The following is a 25,431-nucleotide window of genomic DNA, read 5'->3' as shown; positions in this document are numbered from 1 at the left end:
TATTTGATCCCATGAACTACCAGAGTCCCAAATTGGACTGGTCATTGCTCATAGGATATTAGCAAATTAACCTTTGCACGATCCATACTAAGTTTAAGATCAGCCTTCTCCCTGATGTTTTGGTATTTAACTACTATTTACATTAGAAAGTGGTTACTTAATTTGGTAATTTGGTTCAATAAACATTGCATAAGCTATATATATATTTTAAAAACAATTTAAGTTCCAGAAGCAACAGTCCCATAAAGGGTGCATGTTAGCAGTGCTCTTTGGGACATAAATTAAGGAAGGCATTTTCCAGCTGTAGTTGGATATGTGTGTTGGTGTTTCAGCAAGCTGCCCAATCAGCACAAAGCCCAGGTCATTGGAATCTTCTGGCAGGAATCAGAAAACCTGCAAATCACAGAAGATCCCAGATATGCCTGTATAGAAGTGGTCCTTTGACATCTGACTGTCTGCTGAAGGCAGTGCTGGGGACCACAACCTCACATGTAGGAATGAGCAATTGATCTCACTCCCTGGAGGGCATGAAGCCTTCAGCAGTACTTTCCTTGAAAGCAACACATCCCCATATCCAGCATATCTGATTATGTCACTTTTCTATTTTAAACCAACTAAAATCCCCCAATTCCACTTATAATAAGCTGCAGACTCCTTGCTCTGGAAAGCAAAGACCTCATGATCTTGTTCCCACCTCATTTCCTGACCTAATCACTGTCACACTTGACTTTGCTCACTCAGCTGCAGTCTTACTGGATTTATTGCTGATCCTCAAACACCCAGAGCTCTTCGCTGCCTCAGGGCCTTTATGCTTGCTGTTTCTGCTTCCTAGAAAGCTCTTTCCCCATAACTTCTCATCATGCTGTTGTGCTCCCTGCATCCTCAGAATGGTCCTCCTGAACCATCACAGATGATATACCCCTTGTGAGTTACTCTTTATATTCTTAGGTTATTTTATTTTCAACATAGAACTTGTCATCATCTAGGAATTTATTATTTATTCACTTGCATATTTGCTTATTGTCTGTCTCTCCCAATACAAAATAGGCTTCACTGGAGATCGAGATGTAGTGTATCCTGCCAGGTATCAACTAGACACCTTAGGCAAGTTACATGGACTTTCTGATCCTTGGTTTCATCACGTGTAAAATGGAGCTATCAATAGAAGTCTGAATAATTGGGGTAATAGCTTTCTCTTAGGGATATTGAGGGGATTAAATTGAACCACCAGGAAGCCCTCCCCACATTGTGACCCAGTACCTTATCCCCCTTACAATGCTGGAGCTGAATAAATAAGCATCAACTCATTGTTCAATCTATCAGTTAATCAATGTTCTGTTATTCAAAATGGTAATGCTCATTGTAGAAACTTGTCGTACATCATGTATAATTATTTTGTTTATGTGAGCTTTTATTCTATAAGTATGTAAGTGTATAGTTTCATCTAATTGTATTGTGTCATTTACATGTTCATGTCTTTTTATATATTTGTTCTATTTACATGTTCATGTCTTTTTGTATAATATTATTTGTTGATCTTATATCTTGCAATATTCTGTGAAAAGCCATTTAGAATGCTAATACCATATTGCATTGTACTTTATTGCCTTATTATTGGACATTTAGGTTGTTTTCTATTTTTCTACTCTGTATAAATAATACTTACTCTGAACATCTTTAAGCATAAACATTTCACTGCACCTTTTGTTATTTTCTTAGATTTGAAACCCAGTAAATGGAAACTATTTGTTTGTTTAGCTTCTCTGTATCGGTGTGTCTATTCACTATGCACTGTGGAGAATTCCAAACAAGTTCAGGACTCTTAAGGAAGTTGCTCTGGTTAAGGAGACAAAGTTCAGACACGTGAAACAATAGGGAGCGACCATAGCCAGTATAAAATTAACTAAAGGCTCAGTGATTTGGTTACAGACAAGGTGCTGGGAGAGTTTTGAGAATAGAAAATCACAGGGTAGCAGAAACTGGAGAAGACCTACTACTTGGAAGATTAGAGTTGATGTGGCCTGGGAGGATGGGTTGGGAAGAGAGAAGAAGGGATGGGGAGCGGGGGATGCACAAGGGAAGGGATGGAAACAGGAACAAGCCAGCCTTAAAGCAGTCTGCTCTGCAGTCAAGAGCACCAGGCAGATGAGGTGAGACAGCTTGGATGGAGCCAGGAGTGACGATGCCATCGTCATGTGCTGGGCACCTACACAGAGGCCAAGTATTATTACCATCATTCCAAGCACACAGGGGTCTGTTCAGAACAACAATATGAGCCATTTTTACAAAAGACTGAAATGGAATCCAAATAACAGGTCCAGCTGGTCCAAATTTTTCCCTCCCCGTGTAGTTAACATTTTACTACCCGACCGAGTAACTAATGAATCTGGCCCAGTGTAAATCCCCAGGCACAAATCCCTGCTTGGGCTCTGTGTCTAGACAGCCAGACCTGAGTGCAATTTGCACTTTGAGCATCCAGCACCTTATCACGTGCAAGAAATCAGTTTAACAAGGAAGATGGGGAGGTGTTGCTTCCACCCCTCCCTTTGGCACAGTGCCGGTGGAATGAGGATCCCCCTCTGAAAATGACTGCATTAGGAGACTGAAAGATCGTAATAGTGTTTGTTATGTGGCTCTGGTCATTCAGAAGCACTGATTGGGAGGCTTCTCCATCTCATTGCAGGCTGTGTTTTGTGAAGCTCAAGCTCCTAATGATAGCCATTGAGTACAAGTCTGCCAACCGAGAGAGCCGGTAAGTTTGCGGTGACCCAGCGGCCGGCTGACACTTTTGGTGGTGAGAGTGCATTCTGAGAACGGTCGGTTTACTTCTGCTTTCTTGTGAATTATTTATCTGCATGGAACCAGGTGTAACACCTCTCTGACCCTAGAGCACATTTCGAGGGTCCCCCGGACACTGCAGCTTCTATGCCAGACCAGCCTGGCATCCAAAGCCCTGCTGGGCATTCAGAGAGTGTTTCTCCAGGGAAGAGGGATGAGTCCTACAAAATATCTCCAGCTGATCATGCCGACCTGGACTTTTCACCTTCTAAGTGTTAAACCAGACCTTAAAACCCTTTTTTACTGCTGTGAGCAAAAAAGCAGGTGGACTCTGGCCTCCTTTACAGCAGCCTTGGGGTAGAGCTGTGAGGGGAGACACCAGCTCTCTTGATAGCCAAATTACAAGCAGCCTATTGTGTACCATATGTGCTTCTCCCGGTGCAACCAAAATCCAGGTGGCAGAATATCAGCTTCATGTAAATGAGCCAGGAGAGTGGGGCTCAGAGGCAGGAGCTCTCTTTATTTATTTATTTTATACTTAATTGTGTGCAAATCAGACTGATGAGGGACTGTGTCTGGTTGAAATAGATAACATCCCAGTCAATATATGAGTTCATGCTGGAGGTGGGAAGCATCATGCTAACAAGAAATTTTGCTGATGGAGTACTGTATGCCTTACAGATAAAATAGAGATGATTTTTTTGCTCCCCAATTCTTGTCAATAGTTTTGGAAGAGAGCTCATTGATAAATGCTCAAGCTTTTGTTCTGTGAAATGACACCCATAGTCTATTCCTTATAGTTCATTTTTTTTGATCCTGCAGATGCCCAAATGTAGAGTGCAGATCCCTCCAACAAATACCTTAATACCTGAGCAGAGTACAGGGGAAGACTGATCCCTCCAACAAATACCTTAATACCTGAGCAGAGTACAGGGGAAGACTAGAAGTTTCCTTTTATTATCATTTAAGGAGTTTTCCTTATCTGGGTGAATAACCCAATATAGCCAGACTTTCAAATGTACAGTCTGTGTCTATGACAAGGCAAAACAGAAGAAAAGAAAACACTGGATTGTAAACAGATCAATCCAATGTTTTCTGTTACGTTAACTACCAGATCAGATTGCTCACAAAGTCAATCTGATTAAATGTTAAGCTATTTTGAAAACCCAAATCAACCAAAAGGAAGAAAAAATGGTAGATTTGGTGGCCATATGTAGAACATGGCTGTAGCAGTTAACAAGTATGTAGGTAGATAAATATTTTCTTTTTCATGTTGGCAAAGTGAAGAATATTGTTTGCAAAAACTGAGAGTCCTGGTTATTTATTGTTCAGCAGATGAGGTGGAATTTTCTGGGATTACTGTTTACCCATGTTTTTGCCAATATTCACTTGTACCTGTGTAGGGGAACTGTGTGTATCCTGGATTTTTGCAAATGATATACTCCGTGTTGCCAAGTCAGCAAATCTTAGTGTAACTCGATGTTCTCTATTTACTTTTGTGCATCTTTCAAAAAAAAAGGTCGTGATGTGGGTGACGTTGATGCTGAATAGTGTTTTTACCATTCTGGAATAATCTGACTGCAGAGATTGCACCCTGAACCTTGAGCAGTTGTCTCTCATTCATTGCCTTTTGGTCCCAAGGAGAGAAAAAGAGCGAAAGGCTGTTAATGGTTCATTGTGAACTCAATGTCACTCTTCTAAGAAAACTAACTCAGAGCACTCCCTGAAGACGAAACTTTTCTTGGATAGGCCCTTCAATTGAGTCACAATTCTGAGACGTTTTCAACAAAGCCATATTTATAGATATAATTTTTAGTGTATATATATATATTTTTTAATTTTTTTTTTTCAGAAAAGGGCAAAAAGGACTTGTTTGGCTTTGTTTGGGCTTTCTTTGTGCAGTTGCCAGCTTTAATTCTCAAATGTGGCTTGGTCTCAGTGTGGAAGCACATTGGTTCTTGTGGAAAAAGGTGTGTTTGAGGGAATGTGGATCATGCCTCTGAGAAAACACAGGACTTATCAAACACAATATCCATGTTAAAGATAAACATATTTTTTAATCTTCCCTGAGATAATAATTTTAATGTTCTTCTTTATTTAAAATGTCCCACTTCTTTTCCTCTCACATTTTCTAACCGACTGGGTGTGAAAATTCAAAGGACCTGCTTCTCCTTCCCACCTTCTTTAACCTGTGTTTAACTACCTTCTTTGTTGTTGGTTTCACCCCATGATACTGTTTTCATGCTTTGCCGAAAAACCTTGTTTTCACATGCATCCTTCAAGTGATTTGAAACAAAGGTTTTATTCCTTCTTTCCTTTTGGTGTCAGTCAATTTATTATCAAATTGTTTGATTTTAAATTCTTTTCTTGTCGTTTTGCAGAAGCCGAAAGCGGTATGCACTCTTCGTTAACTTTTCTTCCAACCTCCACCCTCTATCTTCACTCCTAACCACAGGACTAACCATTTGCCAAGAATTCAAGAAGAGAGAGATTATATATATGTATATATAATCTCATTCCCTTGTCTAGTGTATATATATTATATATATGTGTGTGTGTATATATATACATATATATACACCCCTCTCCAACTAGAGTACATACATTGGAAGTAGCCTATTTCTGTTCCTGTTTGATTTGTTGGTTCTTTTGGATGACGCACTAACTTCTTTGCAGGAAACCTAAAAAAGGAAAGGCACACTCCTGTTTTCAGTCATGGCACCAATAATGGGAACAAATACTATGAAAGTTGAACAGGAGGATGCTTCTCTCCAGCCCTTTGTGTCTGTTTCTGTATTGTCCTGATGTGTCTTGGTGTCCATTGGACTCTGGCGCCATTTTGTCTACATACCACATCCACATTCCCAGTGACCTCCTCCTCCCTGTGTTGAGTTTCTTGTCTGTAGAGCAGAGTTCATGTCCTTTTATCCACAAAGCAGAGACCAAGCCCTTACACTTTGATTTTTCCTTACATTTATTTTGGTGATAACATTTTGAATATTTTATTTCTCAGGCAGTGCTCAGTATAGACTTAGAACACTGCTATTAAATTGCCAGATTATCACACTTGATTTACAGAGTTAGTACTGTTTATTAAGATAAACTCGTGGCTCTTTTTTTCCTAGTGTGTTTGGGCATATTTCTTAATACGAAGCTTCTCAAATTCACCATGTGATTTCACCCTGTTTTGCTGCTGTTTTACATTGCATGAAGCATGACTAAATCATCATCAAGGGCATTTAAAAAAAAAACTTTTGGGTTAATAGTTCCAGGACAGCTTTTCAATAATGTGTTCTCTAAGACAATATTGTTGAAAACATACTATTGAGATGCCTACTTGTTCATCTTTTCAAGTTACTTTTGTCAGTGATTGTAATCACTATCATGTGTTTGTGTTTGTAATTGTGTGTGTGTGTGTGTATTTGTCTGTATCTCTTTCCAAAATCTGATTCTTCTGTGATTTTTGGAGTACATGTGTATAGAGGTGGCTTCCTGTCAGTTTGGCATTATTGATATGATCCAACTGCGAGAAGTTACTGCAACACTTTGCATCTTAAAGGTCCACAGTGGTTGCACCTCTGCTGTTGGCTTTTGGCCTTTGAGTCCTTTTATCTTGTGGTGAAGGCATGTTGTGATGTAGGCATGACTTGTCCTAAGTATACCAGAAAATGATTTGGCTTGCTCCCAGAACCAAATATCGAGCATTATCCTTTCTAGATCACCTCTTTCTTCCCCATCCCATATGGCTAATATTTTTTGTATATGCAAAATACATTTGAAAATGCCATTTCTAAAGTTATCGAGATAGATGCAGGCTGAGTAAGTCCTCACCAGTATCTCTGGTGGATCACAGTGGCAGTCATTTGAGTCTCACCAACTGGGAGCAATCTTTATCATGCTGTATGTGTGTGAGTGAACTGGGCTTAAGTATATTGACACATGAAATACACAACTGTGTCTCCAATGGTATCCGAAAGTAAAAGTGCATGTGTCTAGTTGTGTGGGACTCCAGCAGCACATATTTTAAAGCCCAGAAAAAATGAAAAGTTCCAGAAAGGTGATAAGATTTGAGATGTGGGGTTTCTCCAAACTGTGGCTGCACATGGCCTATAAACTACAAATGCAGTCATACTCCCTGAGAGGGGACACAATTGGTTCAAACAAAGTTCCAACTGAGAGTCATTGTATATGAACTTGTGTGATCAAAGAAGCCTCTTCTCAATGGCGTGATTCATCTGGGCATAGCATGAACGGAAACCCTAGATGGTTCTTATTTGCTTGCTTTAGTTAATGAAGTCCCATTAGCTTGCTAGACACAAATATAATTACTACGTTATCAAGTACAAACTATGTTCTCATATGAGTCATGCTATTTTTTTTTTAAATTGCCTGAGGAATGGTACATTACACCTACCAAAAATGAAAGGGAGAGGAGAGAAATATATATCTATCATATTTACCTGTAATGGATAGACGTTTCCTTAAACAATATCTGTTTCAGTGGAATTACCAATCATTGGCTGTCTCCAGAAACAGGAAACAAGTAAAGTTTACAATGATTGAAGACAAAACTAGATGTCTCCCAGTTGTGCACAAGTGGTGGAGAAAGGAATACGTTTCTTTCCTCCATCAAGCTGCAGTCTTCCAACTTGACCCAGTGTTTAGCAAGAAATACCCGATGAAGTGTGATACAACTTGAGACATGGTGCTGCTCTCATGGAGGGACCTGATAGAGACATTTCCCCATGGGACTGAGCCCCGTTAGCCAATTCCATGTAGATGTGTTTTATGTGTAGGAACCCATATTTCTCTTTGAAGGTTTGCTTTCAATGTTGAAATCAATTGCTCCAACTTCCCAAGGGGCACACTGTTTACATATTGGGATATTTACATATTCATACTTAATGCCTCTGAGAGATTGCTAGTTCATTGGCCAATCCCCTAGCCCTAGCAGAGGTGTGGTCACTCCTTTAATCAGCCTGACTGATGAGAACTGTAGCTTGTTCTTTGAAAGAAAACTGTGACCTCCTTTCCACTTATTTGTGAAGAAGGAAAACTTCTGGGACTGAGGTTTTAAAAACTTATTTTTTTAATTCATTCAACCAATAGTTGAAATGTGCCTGTTGCATACAATGCTCTAAGCCTGCTACTCCAAAAAACTCAAAGGTAAACAGAATGTGATCATGTTTTGTACCCTTCTACTCAACTGTGGGTTCCTTACAGAAAATACATATTTGCTCCATGTAGGAGGTGAGTAAACACACAATAAGTCGAGACTGAAAACTAGTCTGAGAGCAAAAGAAACAGAGACAGCAAGTATCCTTGAAGAAGGGACCACACTAGCCCTGTGCTTCTAGCTGTCACTGGATGTTTTCTGTTGAAACCAGTAAGGTCAAAGAAGAAAGAATAATTTATATATTCCTTGAAATGAGGGAAAGTCCACCTCTGCCAAGATGTCCTTGTTGGAATTCTGTTAATGGATATATGGGCTTTTTCTCTTAGAGATTTTCATGATTCTTCACATGACACATGTTGAAGTTTATCTCTGATAAACTAGTGAATTACATAAAGTTGGAGCCAGAGAACTGATTTAGAGTAGTGCACAGGGAGAGAGACTGTTGGCAGTCATTAAAACAAAACAAACTTAACATTGGATACTCTCCTAAAGAGATCAGAGATCCTTGGAAAAATTTATGTATTCCTATTAGAAGGTCAATAACAAATTCTAAAGATAGTAGGCAAAAGGGGGAGAAAGTCACTACTATCCAAAATCCTTGTCTTTTTATATTTTGAAGAAGAGGGGGATTAGCATTTTATTTAAACTTTCTAGATTTGGAATGTGTATAGAAGACTTAATGTCTAAAATAAGTATATATATATATATATATATATAAAACCAGTAATGTAGTTCCTGGTGCTTCAGCACCAAGAGCATCTTTGTGTATCTAGATTTCTTTCTTTCATTGTTTCAAGGGCTGGGTCCATTCTTTAGATTCCCACCCAGAAGGCTGCCTTAGCCTTAGCTGAGTATCTGCAAACGGTTCTGCCTCACATCTCACATGGGGATGGTTTAACCCCCCTCACCCCTGTTCACAGGGAATAAGAGGGCATCCTGGAATCCACATGACCTGTGGGGCAATTAGAGATGCTTTTGGTTCCTTACACAATCAGCCATAGATTTAAGGAACAGAGGATACTTCACTATGCAGACAAAAGTCAGTCTAAATTAGCTGACCACCAGATATTGTGCAGGGATAAAATGTTTTGGATTTCCTTGCAGTCAGTGGAAAAGTCTTCCAATGACAGTAGGGCACCTCCTGGGTCATTTATTAGCAGCAAGGACAAAGTGGAGAGTAATGGTGCTGTGAGCATTTATTTACCTCTCAGTTTTATAATCACCTAACTCACTGAGAGTAGCAACTATGAATTTAAGACCTTCTATGTGTCAGTCATGTTGCACATAGTACATTCTTTAACTCTCTTAGAGACATTGTAAGCTAGCGATTATTCACCCATTTTATAGATGAGAAGTGTGAGGCTTACCTGCATTTATAAAGCCAGGACCCAAAGAGGTGAGACCTGATTCATGTGCCTGAACCCTTAACCAACATCAGCAGCAAACCTGAAACACAAATGTTCTTTACATCAGAGCCCCAAATCTTTCTTCTCCACTGCACTAACTGGACTAAAGCAAACTCAAAGGCTATAATAAATTATCTCAACCTGCACTCTCTACAATGCCAATTCTAAATGTTCACTGTAGGTTAATTATTGTTAATTGTTGATAAAGAATAATGAAACACATAATATGAAAAAAGGAAACAGCATTCTATGTGATGCTTATTTGGTTCATATATGTCACCAAGACTTTGATGTGGGTCAGATTTTTCCTTTTGAATTCTGTTGTTCAAATCATGATAGGATTTTGTTTCCATTCAGAATTTTTTCTTGCATTTTTTATATGAATAATGTCAAAATGTAGGCTTTTATAACTTTAAGGAACTAGCTCCTTTAGGCTCCAGAAGTGCATGGAATATTTTGTGTAAGTCCTTATACATTATTCTGTAGTGTACAGTTCTTTACCCTATAATTTAATCTCATTAATGGGCAAGGCATTTTGATAAGAAGCCTGTATTATATTCCATGGGGTCAGCTAGAGAAAATCTCTGATAACTTTGTTGAAAATGAAATACACTTTGGCTTTTCTTTACAAGAATTAAGAAAAGGAACAATAACTCACATGCATTGAGCCTTCTATACATCATCTCACTTAATTCTCTAAAGACTATTATTACCATTATCCACCTCTTGTAGGTAAAAAAGTTGAGTTCTAGGGAGATTTAGTACCTGGCCCAAAGTCAAACAGCTATTAAGGGGTAGCGTTGGAATTTGGACCCAAATTCTGATTGCAGAGCCAAGGCATGTAAAAACTGCCTTGCAGGAAAGGAGGTAAAAAAAAAAAAAAATGTGCGAAATTTAGAATCCTGCCCTTCTAAAACATCATACTGAATTGGCTTTGAAAGATAAATTCATCTAAACTGTATGAGCTCTGACACTTCGCCCTCGTGATTGCATGAAGTCAGAGGGCTCATTATACCCATGTGAAGAGTTGGCGGAGGGGTCATTAGGAGGTGCTTATGGAGAGCTGCTGCTCAGTGCAGGCCGTGCTATTAGTGTGGACTGCTGCTCTCTGATTTGGGAGGAATCTCATTGCTGCCTGTGGTTGTAGGGCTGAACAGTTAAATCTTCATAGCCTTTTGATATTATTGAGTGTTAATAATAGCCATGACACAAGTACAGTTTCCTCCTGTCAGGTCTTGTTATAAGTAATGGTAGATGTTCTTGTGACCACAGACAATTATTTTGCAATAATGGTCTGCTCAGAGGTCTCCCAACCAGGTGAATAAAGGTTCACCTGTGTCCTTCCTGTATGACTACAGACATATCACTTCACTGACCACAACACTTTTCTGAAATGGTTTACCAGTAGAAAAAAAGATTATGTGTTAATTACCATCCTCTATATTTTGATTGGTTGGGGCACCTGAGAACTTCCTTTAGACTGATTCCAAATATCTATTACCTTATTAAGCAACATCTTTTCAGAACAAGGAGTACCTCTGCTGTTTCTGTTGCTTCATTCAGAGTCCCTAAATTCAGTATCCATTAAGCCTGAAGTCTCTTCTCAGTCTGTGCATCAGACAATCTTGTATTCTGCTTTTGATCTGCAGAAAATTAAACTTGTTTGTTTCATCCATTTATTAGATTAGGATACATTTATCTCTTCTGTCAGTCCAAACACATCTTGGCCAGCTAATCTATTTACGCCACTTTGAAATAGGACAATGTATATTTAGGTTCCCACTTCTCTGCAGGGCAAGTTTTTTTAAGGGGTGGTTTGCATTTGTTTTCTCAATTTGCCTCAATTAGGACATGCTAGACACACATCTTATTCAAACACCCTGTAAGTTTTTATAAACAGCAGACTGGAATCGTTAAGTATATCCAACTGCTAACTTAAAAAAAAAAAACTGTTTGGGTAAATCCAATTCTTCCTATAAAGGCTGTACATGGAATCAATTTCCATGTCCTTATCAATGTCATGAAGACGTTCAGTTTCCTTCTGCATTGGTTACAGGTGTCTTGTACCATTCCCCGTGGTAATATGTGGTGTGTGTACATGTATGTTTATGTATACATATAGGGGTCCCATTAATGCTCTGTCATTTAATGGAAAATTGTTGTAGCAATAGTTTCATCAGGCCAATAATGCTTCTGTGTTGACCACCAATAGCAGTTTCAAAAGGAATGTATTCTGATGGACTTTGCTTCAAATCATATGCCCATGATGGCAGCTAGACTGCCCCATTATATAAACCCAGGCCCTAAAACTTTGATTTGCTTTGATTTCCTCAACTGGGAGCATGCCAACCTGGGAAGTAAGCAGTAGTGCTTAATGATGGCATTATCCAACTAAATGTATGGGGCAGTGGGCATTGGGCTCTGGACAAAATCTTTGGGGAAAGCTCTAGACTAGTGGGCCCCCTATAAACACAACAGTATGGTGTAGCCTTCGAGGTTTTATTCAGAACATGACCTCACAAATGTATCTTCTCTGTTTGTTTTTGTTCACTGAGCAGTATATTAATTAATCCTGGAAACCATCTTAAGATCCAAGAAGGTACTTTAGGATTTTTCATCGCAAGTGATGCCAAAGAAGTTAAAAGGTAAGAGTTTATTTTCAACTGGCTTTCTTTCTGGCCCAGCCATAGACACCTTGACGCACGGAAGTAGGCAGGCTTCCATAACCCCAAAACTCCTTAACATGTCTATGGCCATCAACTGGTGTAAGAAAAACTTCCACAGACTCCTGTTCATGTAGTCAATTCCACATGTCTAAATGAGAAAAATAAAATTTTAGAACTGAGAAGCCTAGTTACCTGCTCATTCATTTTATGAGGGAGAAAATGGGGGCTCAGAGAGCTGAATGACTGCTCAAGGTCATCCTGATTCCTGATGACCCAGAACAACATAACAAGACAACTGGCTGTTTGTCTAGTGCTCTTTACTTAATATTATCTGGGAAATTTACTTGAGAATTATCAGTTTTCTACTGTCCCTGCCAAATAGAATTTCAGAAGGTTGGGATTAATTTCAGATGGAATATGAAACTGGCTCTATTTCTGTTTGTGGCCTACTAGGTAAGTGGCTAAAGTTGTCAGTTTCAGTTGTTAAGCCACTCGAAGTACAGCACAGGATTTCATTGGCCTGCATGTTTCATGACATTTTTATTCGTATCCTTAAACCCGTTTAAGCAGCCTAGGAATTCACCAGGTCCTTTCCAGCACAACATGGAATATTGTTGTATTTGATTCTAGCCTATGAACTTGGATAAATTTACTAGCAGAAAATGCGATGCAAATGTTCAGACAGGTCATTTAGCTCAAGAGCAATATTCCATAAAATATTTTAAGTACATTATTAATTGTGAAGGTCTATCATTATTTATATAAGCCTATGGTCTTCATTGAATGAGTTCCTCGTCAAAGCCAGGCCTGTACTAGGTGTGCTACATTCTTTATTGCTGCTCTTCAAAATAACCCTGGAAGGTAAGTCTTCTTAAACACTCAGAGCTTTGGTTTCCTCATCTGTAAAACTGAGATAAGTGATTTGTCTGAGGCCATGAGGCACATAAGTAAGTGGCAGAGCCCAGAATGGAACTGGTCTTTCCTTTTCTAAAACCCACTCTCTTTCTACCAAATTTAATAATACTACCACATTCTTACAAAGGAGGGTTTATTATACCCCAGCACTATTTTAGGTACTAGGTTCTCTGTATCTAAAACTTGTTAAAATCTCACAGCAACCCCATGAGATAGGTAGCATTACTCTTTCCCACTTTACATATGAGGAAACTGAGGCACAACTTGGCTAACTAACTTGCCCAAAGCCATACTGCTAGTGAGGAATAAAGCCAGGAAGTTCGGTTCCAGAGCTTGCACTCTTAATTATTTGCCTGGGTTGAGCCTGACACACTGAGCACAGAACAATGACATGTGAGCGTGGATACTTAGGGTCCTCTTCCTCCCCACCCACTCTAGCAAACTAAGCCATACTGGCTACAGAAGCTTTCAGGAAAAAGAAAATATGGGCTGGTGGAAGAAAAAAGAATTCTTAAACTGAGCTCTCTAATAACTTAAATTTATTTCTGCAAATTGGGGAAAGATTGCCATGATTCAATTGTAGGGGAAAAATACCTCCCTACTCAGTTCACGGAATCTCCCTGTTGTTCAAGAGTATCCTGAGAACTGGGTACACCTGAGAAGGGAAATTAGGATGAATGGGACTGAACCTTCCCTCTCCCTGTGCTCCAATCAGGTCTCCTGGAGAAGAAGCTTGTGCCCTTGTCCAGACTGTGAGACACAAAAGCTTGAAACAGCATCTCAGCACCAAGTACAGGAGGCTGGGGAGCACAGGAGCACCATATATCACGTATACCTCCCAGATAGCAAATATAACATGAAACTCCCATTTGTGTAATTCTATTTCCTATTGCATCTCTCACTAATGAATGTCACAAATACCAGGCCGTCCAAAAAACAAATTACCTCCTATATTAGGGAGTGCAATATGTCTCATTTCAGTGCTTTATGGTATTCACAAATACATGCTGACACAATCAGCTACAACACCAGCCTGTAATTTTCCATGGTGTGTGATGTGTCAAAGCAAATGCTGTCAGTTAGGGGATTTCAAATAGATGAAGACTGCAGAAAACCACAGAAAGGACATTGGAGATTTGAATGAAACTAAACAAGTTTTGTAAAAATGGAAAAGTAGATTATGATGATCTAGTATCGAGTTTGCACCCTCCACTGCAAAAAAGCAGCAAAAGAAGTTAATGAATTCTGGCTCATAGAAAGCTTCAGATGCAGTGCTTTAGAAAATGAGGAGTGAAACCATCCCACTGCAGTCTTAAGAAGGTCACTTGAGGATGGACATTTGGGTACTTGCTCTTTCCTCCTTGCCACCAAATATTTTCCTTTTAAAATAACATTGGAACATAGACTTTAATATAGGAGTCACAAAACGGTGGCTCAGTGACTCAATTTGGCTTGCACATATGATTCTTTTGAGTCACAATTTTTAAAAATAAGTGAGTTGCCAAGGTGAAAAAAGTTACAAGCTTTTATATAAAAATCCTTATTACTCGTTTCTCCTGAAAAATTGGCAGACCTAACAATACTGGGAAGCAGTCTCAAACTCACTCATTCATTCACCCTTCAAGTATGGGTAAGTCATTTACATTTAGAAGGCTCTATACAAGGCACCAGGGAAACAGTGGTGAACAATGGGAGAAGTCCCAACTCTCACAGGGCTCATATTCTAGGCAGGAAAGAATGACAGTTTTTTTTTTTTTTTTTTTTTTTTAATTAATAGTAAAAGAATTAATGCAACTGAGTCACTGATTTGGGTTGGGTATAAGTGAAAGCTTCTCAGAGGGGATGGTATTTGAGCAGAGATTGAGATGAAGCTAAATAATCCATCAGGCAGAGATCAGATAGGAAGAGGAGATGGGCTGTGAAGAAGTTCATTGTGGGTAGGAACCCCAAGAAGGAAAGTGTGGCTAGGGAATAGATTTGGAGAGAGTGGTATGAGATGAGGTTAGAGAGAGGCAGAGGCTGGCTCCTAAAGCACTTTATAAAAAGGTTGGATCTGTTATAAAATGGAAATCATTGACAGCTTTAAGCTGATCTGATGTATATTTTGAAAAGGTCATTCTTCCTGCATTGTAGAGAATGAGAGGAATGGGGCAGGAGAAGAGGTGAGAGACTCAGCTCCTATTACACAGTTTAGGTGAGAGATGATGGCAGCTTGGACTGACCACTGAGTGGAGGTGGAGAGAAGTGGGTCCCATTCAGACTATATTTTGGAGAGTGTGCAGAACCCCCCAGTGAATTGGGTAGAAGTGAGGGAAAAAAGAGGAATGAAGGATGAAGGCTAGAGTCAGGGCTTAAATTGTGTTGATCTTAACCAAGATGAGGGATACTAGAGAAGGAGCAAGTTTTGGGTAGTAGGAAGTTAAGCATTCTATCTGGGCTCTGTTAGGTAGGAGATGTGTACTAAACATATACACAGTGATATCATAAAGGCAGTTGGATCTTAGAGTCTGGAGTTCTGGGGATAAGTGTGAATTGGAGATGAATATGTAAATGTGGGTGCTGTTTCTTGTCCTGGCAAGAAACAGATGACACACTTAAATGGGAAAAAGGAGGAGAGTTTTATGAAGAGAGTGTGTAAAGTTATGGGCAGATAGTTAAGGAAAAACAATAAGGGATGGCCAAACACTCCAGAGCTAGCAAGAAAGGGGAGCCACCTTCACCCTAGATCTGTAGGGTCAAGGGGAAGGAGGGCTATCAGGAGCTGGAGAGAGAGGCTGTCATGTGCCATTTCATGGACCTGGCCAGGAGGGCACCCAGGGGGTCAAGGTGGTGACCTCATCCCCCCTCACCCTACAGTCTCCTGTTGACTCCTCCCACTGGACATGCAGACCAGGAAACTGGAGGACAAGGTCACAGTAAGAAGAAAACCATCATTTAGTGCATGTTCTCAGGGCTGGATAGCATGGGAATTGGTCCAGTCAGCATTGGAGTAAAATAAGCTATGAAACTCCAGAGGGGGTTTGACAGAGGAACCCACTGACTCGTGGCTTTCGTTTTTCCTTCTCTGCAGACCTCCTCAACTCTGTCTCACTTTGGCTGACCAGAAAAGGTGCTTTCAGAGTGACAAGGTTGATATTTTCATTTGACCGAGAAACGACATACTTCTGCCCCCTCAAGTATATATTTGACCAGACTGTGGGACTTTTGGTGTTGTATTTAACTTCCCCACCAAGGGCCCAGGGCTCATTGCCCACGTGTCCCCATGAGTAGCATCAAAGGCTGTTCTCAAAAATGAAAGACGAGTGAGCAGCAACTCACATCAGCAACTTTTTTCCCAGTTCCTTTGCAAATGGAAGTTTATGAAAAGGAGCACTAACTCAAATCACAGAATCCTGTGTTTGAAATAAACGGTCTTGCAACAAACATTTCCGACTGCAAATGTCTAAACCTTTCAAAAGATTAAAGGAAATTAATGCTGGCATGTTTCATTAATTTGGCACCACCGTGGAGGAAATGTGGTACTCATTTCATTTGGGTGGATTATGAAATGTGTCAGTTTTTCCATTCTCTTTTTCCAGGGCATTTTTTTACTGCAAGGCCTGTCATGATGACATCACAGATCCCAAAAGAATAAAAAAATGTGGCTGCAAACGGCGTAAGTAGTGTTTCTCTCCCCGTCCCCTCCCTCTCTCATTCCCATTCCCCAAATTCCTTTTCCTTTCCTTTCCTTATTAGAGAAACACTAAGCATCAAGAGTTTTCTTGAATATGTTTATGTTTCACCCACCAGTTTAAAGAAATATGAAATCAATACCTGTCCTTGCTTTGTTAGAGCAGAGGATGAAAAATCACCACCGTCAACACCTAGGAATGAACCCTGTGCCTAGTCCCTGCTTCTTTACTCTAGAGACGCCTCAGTAGATGTGTCCAGTCTAACACAGACAAGTATGATATATAAAAAGGAGGAGAACTAAAGCCATAGAGAATGAAGTGTTTTTGTATCATGATTTCCAGTGGATTGGGTACCCCTGGGTATATGGGGTTGAGAGAGAAACTAAATCTGAGGACTTGGTCCCCAAAATGGAAGTTGTCTCTTTCCATTTGGAATTCCTGCCAGTTTTAATACCACAGGCTGGAATTTGCAACTGTGATGCCTTCAGACTGCCCCCAAGAAAAAGCTTTCCATTGTCAAAGGGCTTCAATTGTCATCGTCCCAAAGGTCGAGCTCATGCACCGTTGCTCTTTGGGGTAGACTAGACTGGGCTCAGTTGTTTCTGGCATATTCTGTCTCAAGACCCCTCTAAAGCTGTTTGCCACTGGGGCCTCTTGAGAAAGATATAGTGAGTCTAGAACGTGGAATTGTGAGCTCCTGAGACAACATAACTTAAGTGGCCTTTGCTTTGAGAAGGTTGTGCCTTTTGCAGTAATTATGCTGTATTGCCTAATAGAAATTGTTCTCAACCCTCGAAAAACAACAACAACAAAAAAGATGCCATCCTTCCTATGGTGAGTTAGTGTTTTAGAAGCTCCTCACAATCATTGCTTTGATTCTCACCCTAACCCCATGTAATTGGCAGGGGTGTTATTAATCCCATTTTACAAAAAGAGGAAACTAAGCTTCCAAGTTTGAGAGGATGAGATTGCTGACAGTCACACAGCCAACATACAGGGATTTGGGCACACCTGAAGGCCTCTATTGATTCTCTGGGTGCTCTAACAGTTTTTTGCAGAAGGGAAAGGAAAGATGGGCAGTCTTGGGTCTGATGAGTAAGAACAATTATGAAAGATGACCCCATAAAAATCCTGGTTCACAAGCAGAAGCCAGACAGAAGAGCACCATTTCTGAGGTATGCCACTGAAGGAAGGACGTTTTTCATTGTACTCCTAGAGGGGGTACAGAAAATGTAGAACCAGTCATCTGTAAATATCGCTCTGCTGGAGCATAGAGAAGTTCCTCAATCCATGGGGAAAATTCCCTTGGGGTGCACTCTTGGTCTAGAGAAGTTTCTGCAGAAATCCCCTCAGGATGGGGCAGCTTAGGCCCATGGGTTTCCTCCCCCTGTTTCCACTGACTTAATACAGCTGGTCCCCTTCCCCCAGACTCTTACAAAGATGAGTATTTATTGATATCTCAAAACAAGAGCCTCTAATTTCTTGGGACCTAAGAATTCCCTGATTCTGACAACCTACCAAGAAGAGCATCTAAGAGAGAACAAGGCCTAGAACGAATCTCACTGCCCATTCAACCCCCACAGACCCCATGAATCCAAAGGCCGTCTTCACCAGGCAGTCCATCCTAGCCATGCTCAGTTGGTTGTGGACACAGCAGCATGGCTGAGTTGACCAGACATCTCCTGAATCATTTCAATCAGAAGGAGCACAACCGTCTGAGGGTTGAAGCAAATAAGAGAGAACAACAAATACAAGAGGTGAACAATTCTGTAAGGAACGCTTGTAGTGAGGAGTTGAGAAAGGGAGGAAAGTGAGGCCAATAATCCCTGACAGGATATTTGCCAGACCCTCGTCCCACAGAGTATCAAGGAACTAGCAAGACTGTGATTCAAGTATTGATTAGCCATTCACATATTTTTGAGTATCTTCTTTGAATGAGGTGCTATTTTTGGTTCCAGGGATGGAGTGGTGAACAAGGTAAAGTCCCTGCCCTCCTGAATCTTTTACTCTGGTGAATGGAGACAAACCATGATCTTGCAAATAAATAAATTCAGAGATAGCCAGTGCTAAGAGGAGAGAAGAGACTGTCTGAGGGTTGAGGAATACTGCAGTGGCGCTACTTTATAGCTTGGAAGGTCAGGAAGGCCTCAGTCAGGGCTGATGTTGAGGTCAAGACCCAATCCAGATAAAGAGAAGAGCAAAGGTCAAGGTCAGGAGGCAGGAATGAGTTTGTGGTGTTTGAAGGATAGAAGAAAGACCAATGGCACTGGGGAGATAATAGTATGAGATGAGATTAGAGAGGGAGGGAGGGGCTGTGGTAAGAAGTGGGGGTTTTAGTCTTTTATTAGGAAGTCATTGGAAGATTTTAAGTGAGGAAATGTCATCATTAGTTCTTAGTTTAAAAGATGTCCCTGGTGTCCAGATGGAGAGCATTCTCTGGAGGAAGGAGTGGAAGTGGAAGGATGAAGTGAGAACTTCCCTGACTCTTGCTCTGACATTGGAATGTCCCTCATAGGATGCCATAGTGGAACACAGCAGACTAAACTGTCCCTAGAAATAAGAAATAAGGATTTGGCCTCTAGGATATTTTTCCACCTTGGTTCCAGACAAATAAACAGCAGCAGGCTTTAGCTTCATCCTGGAGAGAGAGGCACATAATTGTTTGAAATAATTTTATTCTCTTCATTTCCTTTAAAGTTGGTGGAGCTAGTGAGGTATATAATCTCCCATTACACACTGCACCAATTGCTGCAAAAGGCCTGCCTCTACAAAGCCAAGCCAGTGCAACAAGGGCCTCACTTCCTTCTCTGTACATCTGCGTGCCTCCTCCCCCAACCTCAGCTTCTTCATTTCACAAAGGCCTTTGGCTATGTAACAATCAAAATTGTCCGAATATTGTTCCTACTAATTGAAAGGCCATAGAACAGAGGGCACGATGCAGATGTGTGTATGAGGTGAGGGGGTGGTTAGAATAAAATGAATTATTAAAAATAAACCTCCCCATGTAGGTCAGGCAAGTGAGGAAATTGGAGAAGATGTTTTAGTTGCAAAGAACTTTAATTAGAAGAAACTAGGATTATTAATAACACACTGCGGGGACCCCCATGCTTTTGAACAGACATTGCTTGGTTCCCAGTCTAAGTTGGAGAAGACAGCTGACCCACATACTCATCTGTCCAAACGTGTTAGTCCGGGTATTAATAATTCACCCTGGAATGGTAGATCCCTTGAGGGCAGAGCCCATGACAGTCGCTGGCCCTTACCCATAGCTTCCTAACCCTCCTTCCCCAACCCAGTCTTCCCCTTTCACCTCCACCCCTACCTCCTCATTCACTTTCATTCAGTAACCTTCAACATTTCACGTCATCTCATCTGGAGAAATATCAGGTGCAGACATTCCATTTCTGGAAATCCTGTGATAGTATAGTTTAACGTTTGCATTTCTTTCCATTTCTTCATAGCTCTCTATCAAGGAAAAGAGTCAAATTCAGCTGTCTGGCCGAGGAGCAAGTTCTCAGGGTCTACTATTTACCCATTTTCTTTTTCTGTGTAACAAACATTGTCTAATGATTTATATTTCTTCCCCCAGCCTCTAAAAGTTTGCCAAAGTGTGGACTCCTAGGGGACAAGTAATGTCTAGTTTGATGTGTTTGAAGGAATTTTCTTTGACTGCAAATCATTGACATATCTTTGATTTATTTTTTTTCTCTTTGCTGCCTTGGAATACGGCCCCTACTCTATTTTAACTGCACACTGGTAGTGATATATTGTGAGTAAAACGGGTTCCCAGCAGCCCGGAGTCCAGTTCCCCCTGTCTTTCTCTAGAAGAGATACTCTTTTAATTTTCTGTACAGTTGTAGTTTCCTTTTTACTTTTGGTATTTATGTTGCATGTAGCAGTGACATCATGCCCCAACTCCTTCATCCCCCAACGCAGTCTACAGAGTAGTCTGGAGCCGGAGAGTCCACAGGGAGCCTGCTCTCCATCCATCCACCGCAGTCCCCAGGCTCTGGCCAGCTTCGGGCACTGTCTTATTTTTCCATTTGAAAATAAGACCTTGACAACAGTGTGTTTCTCTTGAAGACCTTGTCTCAGGACTTTTAAGGGACTCTGATTAGGCTGAAATAATTACCACTATAGCTGTAGATGCTTCATCAGCTGGGGTAATTGTCATGCTTGCCTTTGATAAATTATACTTGGTCTCCTTTGCTATTGAGCTTCAATTCCTCTCCTAAAGGAAACACATATGCCACATATATATTCCCATGTTGTGATATATATATATACACACACACACACACAATATGTACCATGATGTATCAGAATATATGTACATTCTTATATGTAAAAATCCATATTTTTACATATAAGAGTAGAGATATTCCATAGTGTGATGTATTTATTGCAGTATATGCCTCTCCGTACGAGAAGTGCTCACTAGATAATTAATTGGTTACTCAACTTTGGGACTGTAAGTATCTTAATTGTTTTACTGGAGACAAGTATTTGCACAGTGGTAATTATTTTCTGCAGTCTACGAAGTTTCCTAGCTTTACAATGAAGTTTTTCTTTTAGTCAGTACTCAGTAGGACACACCCAGTTGCTTTATGAGTGTTAGTCAGACATCTTGGAAGATCTGTTTACCTGTTTAAGGCAGAAAAACTGACTGGAGGAGAACATTCCATTTCAGCAATGAGCTATGCATAAGTCTGAACAAGTCAATGCAAGTGTCTGAACCTCTAGCTTACTCAAGGAATAGGATGTCCTTTTACTCAACAAGATGTGGCCATTGAGGAGGAGCTTTTAAGGCCAGCGTTGAGCTTTGGGTCTTTACTCGTGTTTGTAAGGCTCTACTGAAAAGGAGACCCAATCTGTGGAACAGTTCAGTCCAATGGCTCTGGAATTTGGAGAAGATGTTTCAAATTCGGTCCTCTCATTCCTTTGCAGCAAAAGAGGCAAGTTGATCATCTGATTTTTGTTAGTCATCAGTGTTTGGAGGGTATAGATTGCTCACTTTAAAAACAAAACACAGCAATGACCTTCTTCAATTCAATGCACAATCTTGCCAAAATCGACTCTGTGGCTTTTTTCATCGACAGAACCCTTTAACCATGGCTTGAGGGCATGGCCCTCTTTCATACCTGCAGAGTTGCATACTAAATTGAATGCTCCTTCAGAATTGGAGAGAAAATGTGATGTCAATCAACCAACAACTCTAGTGCCAAATACTTCTGCCTTCCTCAGCCACAATATGGTCGTTAGGGGCAGAATCAACTAGCTTGGTGTGCTCTGTGCTGCCAACATTAACTAGCTTTTTCTTTCTCCTCTTTCTGTTTTTGGAAAACCACCTGGAAGACCCTTCTTCTTACTCCAGAAGGTAATGGGAGGAATTTTGCTAAGTGAAGATATCATTTCTCATTTATAGGACTTGAAAGAATATTCTCTGATTCCCAGTGCCACATCAAAGGCCTCACCTTAAATCCTGGTGGACTTTTTCTTCTGTGGATATTTTTATTAGTAATGTTAGTTGCTGCAGAGCCCATGAAGAGTAGCTCCAGGGTTTATGCTTGGAAATAATTCCTCCTTCATTTGACTGATTTTAAAAGTGAGGTTGTGACCTGAGAAGTATCTATTGATTGAATGGCAGATGTTTTTTTCTTCCATCCCAGTCTTCCCTTGAATTTGCTTCACTTGAAATCTAAAATATTTTTCCCCAGCAGTTGGAAAACTCCACTTGGGCCCCTCAGTCCAGTACTGCTTTTTTCTGCCCCTTCCAATCCACCCTGGAAATTAAGATTCTGCAATTGGAAATTGACTGACAATTTGGTTGCTGATGCAGGAGGCAGATGGTGCTGAGGATAGGATGGAATCCAATTCTTCCTTCCATTCCAGGCTTGGCTCAGAAAGGCCAGCCAGCAGAGAACCTGAGTTTGACAGCTGGTTATCCATTTGACTTAAGGAAAGAGCAGTAACTGAGCTGCGTCTTCATCAGCCACTTTCCAACAGGTTTCTGATCTCATGATCACGGCCTTTCAGAATAGAGGAAAAGTTGTCCAAGAACACTTCTGAGAAGCCTTTTTGTTTTAAACCCTCAAGAGTAAACAGATAGTTTTGATGATGTCCATTAGGGAAATACTTTTATTTTGTCTCTAAATAGTACTAGGAAGTTATAATGGAAATATTGGTTGAATATCCACTTCACCGTGGTGAAGAAAAGCACATAAAAACTTTTTCTCAAATTGTGAAACTGCTAGGACCTAGGTCTTCGGAGGAAGATGGGACCCAGGGTCAAATTCTTAGCAACCACATAACCTCATAGAATCCATGGCCCTAGCCCAATAACAAGAACTTTATGAAGTGGACCACACAGTAAACTGAGTCCCTAGAGCCTTGTATTTCTGCTTTCCTAGAGTGAAGTTGGCCTATCGGGGCAATTAATTGAGCATGAAGTTTCAAGAGCCCTAAGATGGGATGACAAGTAGCTTCGGTGTTCACACTTGCCAGAGACACACTCTTGTCTGCTCCCAGTCTCAGGAAGCTGCAGCAGGGCTTTAAAAAGGAGACCCAGTCAACTGCCACCGAAATAGTCCTACTGTGCCAGCTGTGGCTGCAGACCCTAGACTCATCTCCTAGGACCTCTCACCCTTTCATTCCCCCTACCCCTAATCATCTGCTGTGGATCGTGAGAAGCCATTGAATTGAAATGACACTGCACATATTTCAATTCTCAGAGACAGCAGGGTCCTCTTTCTGCTCCTTTTGGAGAAAGGCTAGTTCCAATTGCCAGTGAACTAGCTGCTCTTCCACATCGATCCACTAGATGTCCTCATAGATCTACTTTGCATTACCATTGACATCCTGGGGAAAACGTTGTCTGAGAATTGGGATTTGGTAAGGGAACAATGGGTGACTATGTAAGAAAGAAAATTAGCAAACACCAAAGGAGAGAGGACGCTTTGTGTGGCCAGGGAGTAGATAAGAAATTTACTTCTGTTTTAATAAATCTGAAACTTTCAAAGTTCCACTTTGAGACCTAACCTTCGGAATTTAAAGTGGAACTCTTCGTATCTAAAATTAACGTTCTAACCTAAATCAGCTCTAGAAAAGGAAACAACCACTGAGAAATGGAAACAAAACACCAGTGGTTCTGAATATCCTGATTCACTAAAACAAAACTGAAGGATGAGGAAGCCAGAGAGAGTTGAGAGAGATGAGGGGTGGTAATTTCCAAATTAGGAGGTCCACGACTTAACTTTGATATAATTTAATTTTACAACTTGAGAGTATAATTTTACACAGACAGTGTTCAATTCTTCTGGAACATCTACCACCAGGGAGTCAACTCCTCATCAGCTTTTAGTTAAAGAGCTTGTTCATGATTTGAATAATGGCCCAGAGGAGAGTTCTTCCTGGCCAGTACTCATATCCTTCAAGCCTGATGAATCGCTCCACCAGGTCTTACCTTTAAGAAAGTGGACCCAGAAGTCTCTAGGTGAAGACACCTGACAGGGAGTCAATGGAAATGGACTATGCCAGCAGTAGCGAAAAAGAGCCACCTTCCCAGTTGGTGGCACCTTGATCTAGACATTCTGATTCCTGAAGGTTTGTCAACATGTGGGGCTCAATAGTTTTTAACTGTTTCTGTCTTGTCTTTGAGCCTCTCATTGATCGTTCCTGCTGATTTTTTTTTTCTTTGTGTGTGTGTGTGGTGGTGGTGGTGGTGGTGGTACTTGTTTGTCTTTTGAGATTTCTATTTTGCATTTGGTGTGAGTGTAAAAATGATTGGGAAGGAATGACGAGTAATAGCATGTTTTCTTTTTTATGCATATGCTGCTTTGGAATGTGACTGCTTATAATTAACAGTTAATCTTCTTATAGCAAATGGTTTTTTGCTGCTTCGATTACCAGTTTCAGCCTGTTCCTGCATGCTAACAATAAGAAATTTTAGAACAATGCATGGTCACCAGAACGGCTAACAATAACAGTTGCAAACAGTCCCTGAGAGCCACTGGTTTGTCGCTGTGTTTCTTCCTGAACTCATATCAAGTAGGAGGTTTACATCACCCATTCTGATCCATTTGCCTCTGAACAAATAGTTTCAAAAGTTATTTCATCTCCATCATCCTTCCCCTTATCCTTAAAGATGGTATATTTATAAGAACTTTCTTTCCCCATAAATGTGTCAGATTCTATTATTGTATATAAACCCAAAATGGCAGTATGGAAATGAAAACCAGGGACTGTTGCTAATGAGAAGCATAGCATTCCAGAGTTTGATGGGCTTCTCTTCTGCTACAGCATTTGATTAAAAAAATTGTTTTTCAAAACGATTTATCTATGATGAAACAAAAAATCATCCTTGTTTTCCTCTTCTGTGTAAATAACAAATCAATATTTCCAGTAAAAGAAATAAGAAGGAGAAAACAAGGGAATGTCTGCAGATTGTATGCCAGATCCAGATGCATTTAAGATAAATTTATGTTCATGTCTTTAATTGAAGACTTTTTTCCCTTTCTTGACTTCAGCCATTGCTGTTTGTTTGGGATGTCTGGGCATTCACACCATGCCTTCTAAATTCCTCTGATTCAAATGCTATAGTGGAAATTTTTTTTTTTTTTTTTGGTAAAAGCTAAAGCTCAAAGGAATGATATACCACCATTGAACAGGGCTGGGGCTGCATGATGATCTGAACAACAGACTAGCGAGGACACTAAAAGAACATGTCACTAAAAATGTGAGCCAAGTTTACAAGAATGGAGTTGCTGCTGAAGAGATCTCTCATTCATCTCCCCCAGTGCCTGTTCTTCACAATCATAACG

At 40.4% G+C, this 25,431-nt stretch overlaps 1 protein-coding gene across 49 annotated transcripts in view; it reads left to right on the top strand.

Annotated features, from left to right (window-relative positions):
* The window catches only part of KCNMA1 (potassium calcium-activated channel subfamily M alpha 1), a 766,524-nt gene that overhangs the window by 606,967 nt on the left and 134,126 nt on the right, over positions 1–25,431 (top strand). For 18 of the 49 annotated variants that reach the window (XM_017962870.3, XM_017962887.2, XM_017962877.2 and 15 more), the window contains 4 exons: positions 2,684–2,752; positions 5,160–5,171; positions 11,919–12,005; positions 16,520–16,596. In XM_017962870.3, coding sequence (XP_017818359.1) covers positions 2,684–2,752; positions 5,160–5,171; positions 11,919–12,005; positions 16,520–16,596 — 245 coding nt within the window. The other 31 variants (XM_021943995.2, XM_017962890.2, XM_017962881.2 and 28 more) reach the window with 5 other exon arrangements.

This window comes from Papio anubis, chromosome 11 (assembly GCF_008728515.1).
Source record: "Papio anubis isolate 15944 chromosome 11, Panubis1.0, whole genome shotgun sequence".
NCBI classification, from domain to species: domain Eukaryota; kingdom Metazoa; phylum Chordata; class Mammalia; order Primates; family Cercopithecidae; genus Papio; species Papio anubis.
This window is presented reverse-complemented; position numbering and strand designations above follow the sequence as displayed.